Source organism: Pagrus major, chromosome 23 (assembly GCF_040436345.1).
Source record: "Pagrus major chromosome 23, Pma_NU_1.0".
Taxonomy (NCBI): domain Eukaryota; kingdom Metazoa; phylum Chordata; class Actinopteri; order Spariformes; family Sparidae; genus Pagrus; species Pagrus major.
Window position 1 is genome coordinate 6,228,436 of NC_133237.1, and position 16,048 is coordinate 6,244,483.

Here is a 16,048-nt window from a genome sequence, read left to right on the forward strand (position 1 = left end):
GTTTGTGGGCCTTTTATATTTTATGTGAGTAATTATAAGTTAGTTGTAGGGCCACTAATTACGAATGCTGTTGGCTCATGATGTTTTATATTCCACATTTTTTAACAATTACAAAATTGTGTTAGAGCGCATTGTTACATGAATTGCAACAACAGTGTTTTACATGTGTGTTGTGTGGTGCATTGTTGTGAAAATAATGTACTAAAAATGTCACTTCAGCTGGGGTCGTCTTCGGTTTGTTTTTTTTCCACACAGCTTTATTTCAGATGAATTAATTTTCAGTTCTATCAGGCTGTTCAATAGCCAAACACTTATCAATACTTTTCATTACAGCCGTCTACAGTTCAATGCAAAAAGTAAAAAATAAAAGATCAAAAAAATAAAAACCACAAAAGCCACATTATTTCATGTGTCATTAAATATATTCATTTGTGATAAACATAATATATTAGTATTACAAGACATTACACAACCATTTGCAATGGACACTGCTAAACAACATTTACAAGCCAATGTATAAACATGAGCAGAGATAATTATTCAGGTATAATATTTATGGAGAGTCTGGTGGGAGTACCTCTGTGTGTCGGTACAGATGTGTTGGCAGAGACTTTATAAGTGCGTCGTAGTTTTCAAAGACATACAGTATGATGCACAGAGTACTGAGGTGTACCCTCGTATTTATGTGTGTTTACATGTGTGCACATGTGTGTGTCAGGGTGTGGTCCTGCATATGTGTATATGTGCTGTGTGTGGTTTTGTGCATGTGTAAACTGTGTGATCCTCCGGCGGGTGCTCACGTAAACATGAGACATCTCTCTGACACTGATGTATTTGTCTTTCCATTTATTAAGCCTCTAGTATTTAAAACTCTGGTTAAGTTCACATGGAGATAGATCTAGTTAATGTTTAAGAAAAAATAAAAATAAAAAAAGTAATACTATACAGCTATATAACACGTAGACAATCGGTCATGCCTTTTTGTCGAGTACCAAGTCTTGATAAGGTGATCCAGTCCTCAAAGAGTCGCTCTGAGGTGACGAACATTTGACACGGCGTGCTGAACGCACTGTACAATAAACATCTGTGATATTTTATCACTCCACAGGTTATTTTCCCACAACATTGAATACTGTATACAAATTAAATGTGTACATAATTCACAATCATTGTTAGCTATCAATCAGCTACAGTAAATAATGAGCATGCATTATGTCAGTGGTATGAGGCTTGCTTGATAGGTCGATATTCTCCTTTTTTTTTAAAGAAGTGAGGGTTCTCTTCATCTGTGTTCTCCCTCGGAAATGTTCGGGAACTTACATTTAGTCCTTTTTGGATGCCACTCTAAAAATGTGAACATATCTCATATGTTCTAACTAGTAAAAATAAGTGCATGGTTGACATGTCTACTCTACATCTAGCTGATGCTACTGCATCACCGACTAAAAAATAATGTCTATGTATGCACGTATGGTTACTTTACATTGCAGAGGTCACAACCACAACACGCTGTTGATATATCAGTAAGCGCTGAGCACAGACTTGCTTGTGATGTGAAACATGATCGTTGAACAGAACGAGCAGAGGATCATTATGGCATTTTGTTCCCACAACACGAGTTGTTTCACTGAGGTAACACTCACATATGAGCAAGGGGGCTCTCAGCAAAATGGCACCTATTATGTTTCCACACTTATGAGTAATTTCACAATTTTTCACTTTCAGCTGTTGAAAAGTTTATCCAAAGTTTGGCAGGTTACATAAGCGACGTATCACGCGTACATGAGTGGCAGTGTCTCTTCATTTAACAGGATAATGCTTCACACAGCACAGTGGAAAGAGATCCTCTTAAAAGACAAAAGGGTGATACAGTAGACACATTGCTCTGTAAAACAACTGAACGAGGGCCTGTAAAAAAACAACAACAAGGGCATCATGGGTAAAATAGTCAGGATGTGACATATCTGTAACATTAGGTGCAAACTCTGCAATTACACAACAAAACAAACCTTGAAAGACAAACAGAGACAGAACAACTGTAGAATGAGCTCCTTCACAAAAGTTCCTAAAAAACACTAAACTCTTCGCTCCAACTCAGAGCAGCAGCACTCAGTCATTCCCCCATCTCTCCTACTTTTCACCTGTGTCGTTCTATCTTATACTCTTCCAGTTTATTTTTTTCTTTTTCTTTCATCCTCTCCTCTTCCTTGCGTTCCTCCCAGTGGAGACGTTCTTTTGCCTCCACCTCTCCCTCAATCTCTCTCCTCTCCAGCGACTTTTAGCACTTTCCCCTCTTGTCACGCTGTTGGAACTTCCTCAGCCGGCGGCCCCACAGGTCCTTCCAAGGGATGAGCAGGCTTCCCTTGTCCGCCACCACGCCGCTCTGCCCGGGGGAATCGTCGTCTGTGCCCAGGAGCAGGTACTTCCTCCCGGGCTTGATCTTTGGGCATTTGCAGGCCACGTCCTTGGCGCGCACCCACAGCAGCTGGTCCCCGCGGCGGATGCGGTGCTCACCTTGCTTGTAGACAGAGATGATGTTGACGGTGAACTTCCACCACTCGCCTGCTTTGTCTCCTTTTAGAACGTGGACTTGGACAGCTGGTGGAGGAGAGGGAAAAGCTGGGGTTAGATCACCTGCATGAAAAAGTCAATCGTAAGTGTCCAAAGGAGGGATACTTGCTCCCCTTGTTCCCCTGGGTATACTACAGTATGTTCACCTCAGTTAATATATCCACATTGTAAATCAGATGTCACATTTGAGCACCACAATACAATTGAGAGTACTAGCAAACCTATTTAGGTAAAAGAAGGCTAATGTGGAAACTGCTGAAATAACTAAAAGTAATGAATAATAGGCAGATAGCTGAAATATAAAATAATAAATAGCCTAGTTGAAATATTTTTGCTAAGAAATAGAAAAACAGTTGAAGAAATCAGCAACAAGTCGCCCTACTGCATAAAATAGTTAGCTAAAAGTAATGGAGGCCTAGTTAACTTAAAGTTAAGAATCAATAGCCTAGTTAGCCTCGCTAAAAGTAGGCTAGCCTAAGGAATAAACGCAGTCAGCTATAAGTACATGCATTAATAGTTTAAATATTTAGCTAAAAGTAGCCTAATGGATTAATAGCCTAGTTGGAATAGTTAGCTAAAAGTGGAAGATAAAAGCCGAAATATTTAGTTAATAGTAATAGACAAACAGTTGAAGCAGTTAGCAACAAGTAGCCCTTCTGTATAAGATAGCTAGCTAAAAGTAATTGATAAAGAGGTTTAGTAAAAAAAAAGTTAAAGAATAAAGAGTTGAAATAGCAAAAAAACTGACAGAAAAACGGCTTTAAAAAATATGTGTAATAATATCAACTTATAATTAAAACTGTTAAATAACATTCATTTTAAAACCAGTTTAAAAGACCACGTTTGGATCAGCTGTAATGGTAATGAAGGGGTACTTGCAATCATCTGACAGGGCTGCGGAGAACATCAGACATAAACTGAAACACCTCCTCTTTTAAAGTGTTGGCATCTGTGTGAGGCAGCAGACAGATGCCAACACTTTTATACAACTTTGTATAAAAGCTCCAATAAAACCTGCTGTATAAACATGACCCAGAAATTTCTGACTTTGTTGCGTGTCACTGGTCCCTCCCTTCATCTCTGACCTTTGCCCTCTCCTTGTTGTGCTCCTGAGCATTCTCCCTATTACAGCAACAGTTGCCATAGCACTCCCTGTGTGAAGACAACGCTTCCTGATGGAGAACATCTGAAAGCACACTTCTCTGTGAGGGGCAGAGAAACACTTATCCTAAGGGGGGCCAGGCTCACAGTAGAGGTGATATTGGGTAACATATGTCCAAAAGAGAATTTTTATAGAAAAATGGCACATCTGTTAACAATATAGGACTTAATTCTCAACAAAATCATTTCCAATTGGTCTATCAGGTGTTAAACTGGACTCGGAACATCTGAACATTAACAACCTCTGGCTAAATCAAGCTAAACCTGGTAACTATTGGAAAACCACTTTAATTTTCATACCAGGAAATGAGTAAAGAAACTCCCCTGCACGGATTCTCTGTCGGATGAAGCAGCTATTACGTCATCACACTGATTGCTACAAGAGGCAAACAGCTCAACAGCGATAGAGCTAATCTGTGCTTGAAGTGAAGTGCTTTACCCCATGGGTTTAGCTAGGAATTTGCTATTAACGTTTAAGTGTGTGGTGGGGGGGGGGGGGGGAGGTTTGCTAACAATTGTGAGATCTAATCGAATCTGGAGAAGATTGGATCAGACGATGGGAAAGACAGTCAGTTGGATACGCATGTGAGGAATCTTATATTTATCTTCTGCCTCTAATGCTTCAACCAACCTTTGTCATGATAAAATCTGAAATGTATTTCGAGGTAAGTCAGTCTTTCTTTGCCTCTCTGGCTGAACATGATCACTTTAGGTGTTCGTCGGTCGACCCCTGCTGCTGCCAAGAATGAGGAGAACCGGAGGAGCGGGGTGTTTGAGTATGTGTGTCAATGCATGGTGTGAGCAAATTGCACACAATTTCAGAAGAAAGAAGGTTTGTTGGGCTGAGTAGAGCGAGCTCTCACAGCCCTGCCATTCATTGCAGCCCTCTCCTTCATCCAGACACATAAAGGGTGCGTGAGAGGAGGGGGAGGAGGGGCCACTATTTGTCTTCCCAGCCACAGAAAAAGTTCCAGGAGAATCGGGATGTGTTTCCGACCTCATGAGCTATCCGGGTTCTGCTCCCAGAGCCCCATCCAACTTCACAGCGTGAGAATCCAGCGGAGATAGCGCTCTCCTCTCCAGGCCGAGGAGGAGACTCGGTTACAGCATCCTGGCTCGGTCTACCTCTTTTCCTTTCTTCTTCAAGTATGTTCTCAGTCAGCGCCGTGTATTTAAACACACACAGATCCACGCACGCACACACCTTCTGCCTCTTGGTTTGAGCTAAGTAGCCACCAGAGAGACACTGAGAGCGCGGGGTCAAACAATCTATTACAAAATAGTGCGTGCTGACACTGTTTGAGTCGTCAGACAGTGAGAGAGAAGAGATAAGTGTGAGATGATCCCGCTCCTGCACAATGGCTGCCAATCCAGCCTCCCTCACAGCCAGACTTCCCACTGGGTTTATCTTCTTTGGGCAGTGTGCTGCAGCTTGACACTGCATGCCACCAACAAGCAAGGGCTAATGAAATTAGAGCTCGCTTAATTACCGCACTGAGGCCCCTGTCCCCTCTGGTTATCAGCTGAGTGAATGATCAGGGACCTGTTACCCTTGGGTGAACGCAGAGGGGGGACCATGGAGGCTGGGGGGCCCTGTCTTTGAGCACTATCCCGGAGCGTCTGTAAACACGCGGCCCTTTGATTCATTGTCCTCCTGGTGGCAGGGAGAGGGAGGGTGCGTGTGTGCAGAGGCGGGTGTCAGGCGAGAATATAATCCCTTTGTGTCCTCCGTCTCCTTAGCTACGGCAGTGATGAAAAACAAAAATTGAATAAACAAAACATATTTCTTTCTCTCCGGGGTGGCAATCCGTCACCGTCTGCCTAATTTACCACCTGTTTGTGCCCCGAGGAATGCTCGGCGCCGGCAGAGCGCACAACTGTGTTTAAACAGAGGGCCCCTTCCCGTGACCCCCGGGGGCCTGCATCACCACTCACACATGGGGGTTGTGGCCCCCCGAAGAACAGAGGAGAGACTCTGAAGCCCCACAAAAGCGAGGCGACAGGCCTGAGAAATGAATTATACAGAGGCAGGGGGAATGCATGCTAAGCAATGATGTGTGCCATACTGCCTCAGCGCGGTTCAGGCAGAATCATCTGCTTCCAGGCTTTTTTTAGAGGAACTTCAGAGGAAACCGACAGGAAACGCCCGCTTTGCTTGAATCAGACTGACTGATTTATAGATGCAGGGCCTGTCTCAGCTCTGACGATTAAGATTTAAGTCACTGGAAATATGAATAATGGCTGCGTTTGGCTTCCCAGCAGAATGCAACAAATGGCCTGAATTACTGTCTACTCAGCTGTAAGAGGGAATAAAATACGTTTGGCCAATTTTCAGTTGGAGGCTGTTTAAAGTATATGAAGTATATGTTTTTCTGACAGACTGATGAAGTTTCACCGATGATGATTTTGAATGGGAGACAAGTTCGTCATCTCTGAATGAAATTAACACTCAGGGAGCTGACAGGGTTCCAGCAGAGCTAATAGTGATGGCAGTTAATGATAACTTATAAATGCACAAATTAATAAAACATGAAAGACCAGAAGTACACTTTTAGGCCCAATCCCAATACATTCCTTGCCTCTATCACTTTCACTCCTAGGGTTAGGGTGTCCCGATTCTTGTAGGGTTAGAGAGGTAGGGTGAAGTGTTCGGGCTACATTGCCCTCCAATCGAAGGCAAACCAAGGCTTATGAGAGCTCTCTATCGTTTTTGGTATTATGCTGCATTTAGTTGTTTTCCAATTTTGGTGTGTTCATGTGCGTCACGTTGTAAATGTGGGAGCAATTTGGACGCCAAAAAGAAGAAGCATTTTATTGCTCAGCGCATTCAAACTATATGTTAACAGCTGTTTCTAATATTTGAGTTACAGGAAATGCTACAATGTCTATATAAACATTACATTGTTAGTGCAGGTTTTTTTGCATGACAGGCCTGCATTTTAACATGGAATTAACATTTTATCTTTAACGCCTGAAATTTAGCTAAAGCAGTGAAGTTGCTGCACTTTGTACCGCTACTCCAATATCAATGCAGATGGCAGGATACTAGCACAAACTACTGTGTTAGCCTACGAAGCACTGCTAGTGACCAGGTAATGAAGTCGTGTTCCTTTATATTTGATCACTTGATATCATAGCGTGAAGTTGTAAATGAATTACGAGCATCAGTGCTCTTCTGTCTCAATCAGATAAATGGCGAATGGCATTGACATCATCCCAGGATTGCCACAGTAACGTAAGAAGCAGGCATAATGGATTTTTCCAGTCGCGTCTGTTTGCATAATTGCCATCGAAGACTACTGATGACACATGAAGGTCTTGCAGAGTTGTCCCATTTCATAGAGGGAGATTTCCACCTCTACTGCCTGTAACTCTATAATGAGGGGCAAGGGAGCACTTGAAGACGAGGAGTAGGGGTGAAAATTGGAAATGGATTGAACCTTACTGTGTGCTGAGGGGATACAATACTTGCAAAAACCTGGCTGAGAGGAGAGTATATCCTGTGTCACGTTGGATCTGCCTCAAAGGGTTTTTCTTTTGCCTCTGTGGTTTACAGATGTGGATCCACCAATAACACATAAAGCATTATATTGAGATGATTAATGGTGCAGAAAATCCAAAGAACGGATCGGATCATTTGATATGTGAGTGAAAGTAGAGCTACACAGTGGGACAGTGCGATGAAAAAAAATAATCGGCTGCTGCCTCTGTTGCAGCCCTGCATCCTCCTGGGTTGGAATTACAGGTATGATGCTCCTCTAGTGTTGTGGTTTGTGTTTGAGGGATAATGGATCGGCATCATCAATCATAAAACATCAGATTTCCTTCTTGTGCTAAGTTGTTGGTGGTTCCAATTATTTTGTTTCAGAACCTGTAACATGATATTTATTTGCCTGCCGCGGCTCTGTTAGATGTGTTTCAGCTGCAGCACTTGTTCTGTGGATTCAGTGACAACATAATGTGTTTGCTGTGTGTTTTGGCTTCTCTTATCAGTTTGGGATTTGCTCTAAAACGGCTAAAGGTTTTTGCCAAATGCCTCAGGCTGACTGTGCTGGACAAAGCTTATCCACCGTTACTCCTGCAGTCTGTTCCTCTTCTACAGTGTCCACAGGGGTGCAAGTCTACCATGTGTTTACCATAGTTCAGACATCCACACTTTGACTCTTTTATGACTGGCCAGAGAGGAGGTGCTGCGGGGCGGGAGAAGCGGACACGACCCAGGGGGTGCAGAGGCTTTCACTGGAGGATAGCAATTACACATTCTACGGTTAGTTAGTGAAGTTAATTTGGAAAAAGACCTTAAAGAAATATTCAGCTTGTTCATATTTCATTTGTGTGAGCTGCCAGGAACAAACTGTTGTTGCTCCGGTGTAGGCTGCTCAGTACATTAAAGGAACACTTTGAGAAATATGTGTGTTTGCTCTCTTGCTGAGTGTTAGATAGCAAAATCGATGCCACTCTCAGCTCTGTACGGTAAATATGTAGCTGGAGCCAGCAGTTGATTAGCTTAGCATAGCATAACGTCTGGAAACAAGGGGAGACAGCTAGCCTGGCTCTGTCCAAAGGTAACAAAATCAACCTTTCAGCCCCTCTCAAGCTCACTAACTAACACGTTATATGTCGTTATATTTCTCGGCCAGGAAACCAGAGGAGACCAAGTTACTGCATCTGGTACATAACGCCAGTAAAAGGGTACATTGACATTTTCCTCTTCAGTTTTTGTACTTTAAACAAACCAAATACAATGTGTTAGAGGTACTATTAAGCACGTTATGTTACCGTGTCAGAGTCAGGCTAACTGTTTCCAGTCTTTATGCTAAGCTAAGTTAAGTGGCTGCCGACACCAGCTACATGTCTACCTGGCAGACATGAGAGTGGTATCTACCTTCTCATCTAACTCTTGACAAGAAATCAAATAAGTGTATTTTCCAAATGGTCAAACTTGTCCTTTGAGACATGCCTGACCACTGTTTGCTCGTCAAACCACGTTCTATCCACACTTGATCACACTTTTAGGTATTTTTTCACAAAATTACAAAACAGTACAGTGCTGTACTGGGAAACTCTTTCTTTCCTTCGCTTCAGTTAACAAACAACCCCACTCCTTACCATGAACATCTGGTAAGGACTGTGGCTAATAGTACATTCATGTGGTGTCGGGATAATGAGAAAAATGAGTTGCCGGCTGGGAAAATCCAAATGAACGCCCCCTCAAGTTGGAAAATCACCTTGGAAAGTCGCCGGACATTTTGGTACAGGACGTGCCGGCTTTGACATCATGAACACAGAAACATGGCGGACGAAAGTAAATGTGTGGTTGACGTATTGCATGTCAACTTCTTCGCTCACATGTAATTTGAGACATGGTACTAGGTTGTAACTGTTATTTACTGTCCACGTAAAGCGACCTAGATTAGTTAGAAAAGTTATATATCAGGTGAAGCGATATATTAGTAGTTTTAGTGAATCTACTGGTGCAGCAACACATCTGGAACAAGATCACTTTGTTTAAGAGCACATCGTCTTTGTTTCTTCAACTCTGGACATGGGACCATCTGAGGAGCATGTGACTACACTATAAATCTATAGATCACTTTGACAGATAAGTTAGGATTGTGTTTGATCACAGCGGGGCTTGGCTCCATTCTGTTGCTTCCATCCTTCTCGATGATCTGTGTTTCACAATAGATAAATGGTCACATAATACAGGTGTATGGCCCGGCCTGTCTCTGGAGTATATTTCTACTGCTGTATGGCAGTTCAGGCATTCAATAGTAATTTGATCGAGGCTAAATGATACCTGCTGCATCTGCACAAAGCCCCTCAATTGACTCAATGTTATACTCTTGCTGTTACTCGATGACAGAAAATCAGAGAGATGTCAATGAAAACACCTGTTCTGTGTGATCACATCAGCTGTGTCAGCATACAGAACGAGCAGTTACAAGCGACAGAGCGTTGGCTGACAGTCAAATGTCTTGAAAGGCTCCGTTTTTGCCATCCAGACATAGAAAATTATCCACTCTGGAGAACATTTTTGAAAACCTCCGTTTTGAGGGATGGGAATTGTCTGCCCGATGTGTGTGGAAGCCCACAAAAGACAAAAAATAAATGTTTTCAGATTGATCTGAATTCGAGGACACTGCCTCCGGCTGTTTAAGTAAGCCATCACAGAAACCAGGGTGTGGATTGGCTCTGCTCGGGCTCTGATTAATTGAGACATCTGACCTCTTGACTGCTGGCTGACGTCTGGCGGCACACATTCCTGCACATTGGACTCACTCACCGTAGTCTTTTTTACAGTACTTCTTCATGGTGATCTTCATCTTTCCCTTGGAAGCTTTACAGTGAGATTCGCAATCTGGGAAAGAGAGGTAAAGGGAGGGAAAGACAGAGTCAAAGTTAGATGGCTGCTATTAAATCATCAGTCTTTAAATGTGGTGCCTTGTGTCACACTATTTGTGCCCCCACAGTCTCCGAGATGCCTTCAAAGTGCCACTGTGAAATGGATTATGGCATACACAGATCCTCCTGTGTCCGTCAACACACTCCTACTATACTCCTCCCAACTTTTCCACTCCAGCCCGCTCCCTCGTCAGTGTCCTGGCATGCATTGTCTGCGCTCCGAGGGCGACGGAGGTCAGCCCGGCACAAAAGAAGGTCACGGGGGAAAATTAGCTAGTGACCTACCAAAAATTAGCGGGGACCCTGAGCGGCATCTAAACCACATGAGAACTGAGACTAAAGGTTCTGTGGTCCCCAGGAAGCCTTATGATTAATGTCCTTGCGATATATCCTTTACACCAGTGTGTGTGCACCTGGGTTAGCTCGCCAAAGGGCTTTATCGACGGCCACTGCTGTCGTGCTGTCACTGCGCCAGGTACCTTTGTAATGAGGGGTGTTGGTGGGACAAGAGGCCAAACTGAAAATTGAAATCATTTGTTCCCTACGCTTTCCACTGACTGACACAAATTGGAACCAGATCATCTCCGAGTGTTGCCCCCCTCCCTCTCCGCCTCTCCCAGAGCAATAAGCCTTGTGCTCTTTTTCTGGGGGGTGGGGGGGTGGGAAAGCGGGGCTGGGCAGTCTGGAGAGAAAGGAGGGGGCAGTTGAGAGAGAGGGGGGACCTTTCAGCTTGCCTGAATATGGACAAACTTCATTATTTCTTCCAGCCCTCTGTCCAGTCTTCCCCTTTCTTTCCCATTATACTCCGTGTGAATGAGGTTGCCTGGGTAATGATTGAGGAAGAAAAAAACGCCCCTCTCCTCCCTCTCAAAAAAAAAAAAAAAAAAAAAAAGAGCGGTTTGGGACGTGGGATGAGGATCGAATTCATGTATGTAGAGAAAGCATTTCTGGTGGAATGCCGGAGCTGCTTTCTCGGCTGGCGGGAGAAATAAGAAAAGAGGAAATCCCAAAGTAAATGAATTTGACGAGTCCATATCGAGCACGCCTGATTTCCATGTAAATGAAGTGCTGAGGGCGGGGGGCCTCTTTATCTCCCGCTGGCCCCTGGGGGCCTTTATCATACCTCCCTTTGATAGCTGACGTTGCCCATTAGCCCCTTAGCGCAATCGCCGCACTGGGCCATTACACCCGCAGCTCTCATTAAGGTCCAATCTCCTGCTGCGAGGACAAACGCCCCCTTTGTGTGTCTCTGCAGCAGTGCCACGTTCATTCTGCGGGGTCCCTGGGGACCACACTGCTCCTAATTTGGAGGGTGGTGACTGTGTGGAGTTTCTGACAGGAGTCCAAACTCCACACAGCCTCGGCAGTCACTATAGTAGGAAGTGGGACTCACAACAAAGCTGAATGAAGTCACTGGCGCCACTCTCATCAGACACTGATCGATGATCGGGGGTGACTCAGCCTATTTAACTAAACCTTTATCATGGTAAAAACTGATTTACTCTAATTTAATAAATACCTAAACAGCCAAGGCAACAGGTTTACAGCCTGTTTGCTCCCGTCTTATTTCATTTATGAATAGTCAATCTAATCAGGCAGTAAGAGACAGATACAGAAATTACACTAAAGCTGCAGGTCAATATTTTTATTGCACATCGTCTAATGTCAGCAGCCCAACATGGAGACCCATGTCAGAGCACATGAACAATAGGGTCGGTCAGGGCTTCACTGTCGGCACAGCCAGCCTAGATTGAAATACAAACTGGTGCAAATGAAGCATGTAATCAGATTAGGGCCGAAACCCTGGGGAGGCTGCTGGGCAGGCTGGGAATACAGGCAACGAGGCCACAGGGAGAACTAGCAAAATATCTGGAGTTTACATCAGCGGCAGTCAGACCTCACTGACTTGTGTTTAGTTGAGGGGGGGAGACTGTGAACGTCTGGAAAAACTTGCATGTGCGAGAAATGTACAGTTACTTGCATGAAGGAGCAGTTACATAAAAAAAACATAAAAAGAGAAATAACACTTAATTGTGCAGGTGAGCTTGAAGTTGGAACATATCATAAAAATATGACTTTAAAGGGGCACTGTGTAGTTTTGGAGGAGAAATTCAAACTCAGAAATGTAATATTTACAATATTAATGAGAGTATATACGATGTGTTACTGACCTGACGGCTCCTCGTAGCTGCTGTAAGATGCTGTCGGAGATGCAACTGGGATCTCTGTGACACAGAGAGGAATAGATTCAGGTTTTACAATGTCATCACCTTATAATGCGCACAGAATAAAACTTATTGTGATGAGGAATAAATGTAGCTCAATTTCCTGGTTATTCTCCGAAGAGCATGTGAGAACCTCAAAGTCCATATGCATTACACTTAGGGATGGATTTAACAGGATGTCTTGTTAATGAAAGCTGATTCTGACACACAGATGTGCTAAAACATGTGCATCAAGACTCTGAGTTTCCTATTAATGCTCCGCTCCCTCCTGATTGTGGTATGTTGTAAGTGCAGAGAGCCAAGGCCGCCGGTCTTGTTAAAGTCATAGCTGGCAGGGAGCTAGATATCACAAACATTTAATATCTTACTATTAAACCAAAAGACATTATCTCAAAAAATATACGAGAAACCAAATATATTCTCCCCTTCAAGAGCCCCGCTTCCTCCAACTTTTACACCACATTTGTTAGCTTCCCAACAAAATTAAAGAAATCCTGTTCCAGCAGGTTCACAGGTTTAAATTATCGTTGTGGATCCTCGCCAAACACATCACTCTGAAGTCCACGGAGACCATGTCCAATTTCCACACAAGACTTTATCAGATATGTCAACCCGAGCAACAGGGTGGACAACTGGTGGCGTGTACACGTCCTGCCAGACATCACTTATCTTATCTGTCCGTGCCAGCCAGCTACTTGATGCTCCTAGCTAAGCAGCTACTAGCGACCCATCTCTGTTTCTGTGAGGCGTTGGCGTTTATTGCCGAGGGCCTGGAATCTGCAGGCAGCAGATACAGCCAATAAACATATCAGCCATCATTCCCTTGGACTCGTTCTGGGGATTTATTGTGAGACGGACTGTTAATGGTGCTGAAGGCACACAAGGCCATGTTAGGCGAGCTCTAATGGTCTGTTTATCCAGGCTCTGCTTTAAACAGCCAAAATATCTGTCCAAAATATCTCAAAAATAACACAAGATGAGTGAGAGCCATGCATTCATGCATAACAAGCATGTCCTCTTGTCCTTTTCAGGTCTCGTCCTGAGATATGGAGGGACTTATCAGGATTTGCTTTTGCTAACAGAGTCCAGGTATCACAGCTTGGACAGGAGGATTTAGCTGAAATATAGACACTGTCGTATCAGCAATTTATAACATCTAATAATATCAGCCTCAATTCATTTGAATGGATCCCAAGCACTTAATAGATGCACTGATTTAAATCTGAATGAATTAAAACTAGGGTGGTAAGCTTTCCACTGTTGACCAGAGAGCCGGAGAGTCCAAAATGGAGGACACTATCGTAGCTTATTTGCGGTGCGTCACCACCAACTATTATTCAGCCTCCTAAGTCAGAGAATAAACTGCTTCTCAAAAGGGCACTGGGTTGCAGAGAGTTAATGACAGGAGTCAATGGTACAACATCCTTTGAGTAAACTGTGGGAACTTATTGTCCTGTTAGCGACCAACCTAAACTAATGTGTACGCTTACTTTATTTGGCCTCTTTAATAACTTTTTATTGTACAACATGGTGTAAAATGATAAACATAACCACACGGAGAGGGGTTAGAAGAAGGAACGATTGTCACTGTCGCAGCTGCAGTGGATAGCAAACAAGGCCAGAAAAGTAGTCGCTGCGTCACTCAGCTCCAATACAGTAATAAATAACACTTCTGGTGTGATGAGTCCTTAAGTGTGTGTGTTGGTGTGTGACCATGGTCAACTGAGCTTGATCAAGTTTAAAATATTTTATTTTAGCTGAACTGTTTAGCTTTCAGCAGCAGGCTACCAGAATTTTAAGATTTGGAGCCTCTTGCATTTGTAGCACTGATTCTTTAGCTAACAAGTAATAAGTCTTCAAGCATGGTGAGGCAAAGCGCCAGTCAAACAAAGGCATACACTCCAGCCAAATGGATTTTTTTCACAACTTGGCAACCGAAAAGATTTCTTATGGTAGGCTTATTATTACTGATCCATGAAGAACATATATTACTGGTTTGTTAACATGAATAAAACTGTGTGAACTATTTGAAGTGGTTCTCACTAAGACAATGTACCAGATGCCCTGAAGGAAGTTGTTGTTTGTGCAGTGAACACAGATTAATATTCTCTGGATCCGGTCTTTGTATACAGAGGTGGTAGAAGTCGGACTTACTGATGCAGGGGGCGATGGGGGAGCGGCTCTGCTGGTAGCCCTTGGCGCAGCGGTTACAGGTGATCCCGGTCACTCCGTCCTTGCAGGGGCATTGACCTGTTGTCTGGTTACACGTCTTCCCTGCTGCTCCGACTGGATGGCAATCACATGCTGTGGAGGGAGAGGAGAAATATAAAAGCACGACAACATCAAGCTCCATTGTAGCCGCGTAAACAACTTGCAATGTGAAAAATGCGAACATGAGTGGTTTACAAAACCAGTGCTGTTAGAAAACAAATATCAGCTTTCAAATGACTGCAGCATGTCTCTGGTCTGTCCTCTGCTGCTGACTCTACATATTCCATACAATAAAAAGTAATCTTCGCAGTAAAACCTTGTGAGAATCATTCACATTAGAGCAGGCTGTGCTTTCCTTCCAGACCATCACAGATGGGGAACTGGGCCTTGCACCAGCAAAAAACCTCAATCAAATTACCCTGCTTCCCTCCACCCATTACGAGCTGAGGATTCTTCATTAGGTCTGCTCTGGAAGGCACGCAGAAGAGTAAATAACTTGATTAATTATATTTCCCTCTCTCCGCACAGTATCACTCCACTGTGTGTAACACAAAATGTATGTCGGTATGTGTGTGTGTGTGTGTGTTTAGGAGCGAATGTGTCTTTGAGCTCCTTGAGAGCAGGCTTTGTGTCCTCTCCACCGTCGTGATCAGACACACTGTGTGCTCTTCAGATTGAGTTTCCAATGTAAAGCTGTTGGGCAAAGAGTTCCCTGCAAATACCGCCTGAATAATGTTTCCCATTAATGGACGAGTGGAACTCACTTCAAAGTCTGTTTAAGCTGTTAGTTAGGGGGATCGCAAGTTAAATGTGAGAAATTCATTCTCTCTCTCTCTCTCTTGCTCTGTGTGTGTGTGTGTGTGTGTGTGTGTGTGTGTGTGTGTGTGTGTGTGTGCGTGCGCTCTGCCAAACGTTTACCATAAAGCCAGTGTTTGAAGTGGAAGCCCAGAGTCCCTATTAGCCCTCCATGTGTTAGATGTACCAGCAGAGTCATTTGAAATGTGCTTGAAGTGGTCCAGAAGAGGTTGGAGTTGCTTTTAGTTGGAATTTATGGAGCTTCACGAGCATTAAAAGATGCTTATTAAATCTAACTTCTTTGTTTTCCTTCGTCTCGATGTGTATTGTAAAAAAGCTTCGCACACAGTTGCTGAAATTAAACTAAACTGTGAAATTTTTCGGGATCCAGGTCATTTCCTTTGAGAATTAAACACGAGTGAGATCTTGACATAAAAATGAGGTGTTTAATGGAAACTTAAAATGCAATAAAATGATCGGTGACATCATAGCATCAGCATTGCTAACAAGTAATGTCTGGCTGCTGAGGTGTGTTCACCTACCAACAATCAATGAAATAAAAATCGGATAGTAAACTCATGTCTGGGCATCACCTTCTAAAGCTTTCACGAATATTTTAGGGTGCGACCAGAGCAACAACATTATGAAGTTGCAGTCTATACCTACTTATTAAAGCGATG

The 16,048-nt window shown here is 43.4% G+C and overlaps 1 protein-coding gene across 1 annotated transcript in view; it reads right to left on the reverse strand.

The window, feature by feature from the left end:
• Window positions 1-2,278: 2,278 nt before the first annotated feature.
• ntn1b (netrin 1b) overlaps window positions 2,279-16,048 on the reverse strand; it is a 43,384-nt gene continuing 29,614 nt past the window's right edge. The window contains exons 3-6 of the mRNA XM_073494919.1: window positions 14,517-14,666; window positions 12,309-12,362; window positions 10,019-10,093; window positions 2,279-2,598 (exon numbers count right to left, since the gene is read on the reverse strand). Of these exons, the coding sequence (XP_073351020.1) occupies window positions 2,279-2,598; window positions 10,019-10,093; window positions 12,309-12,362; window positions 14,517-14,666 (599 nt within the window). The remainder of the gene's footprint in view (window positions 2,599-10,018; window positions 10,094-12,308; window positions 12,363-14,516; window positions 14,667-16,048) is intronic.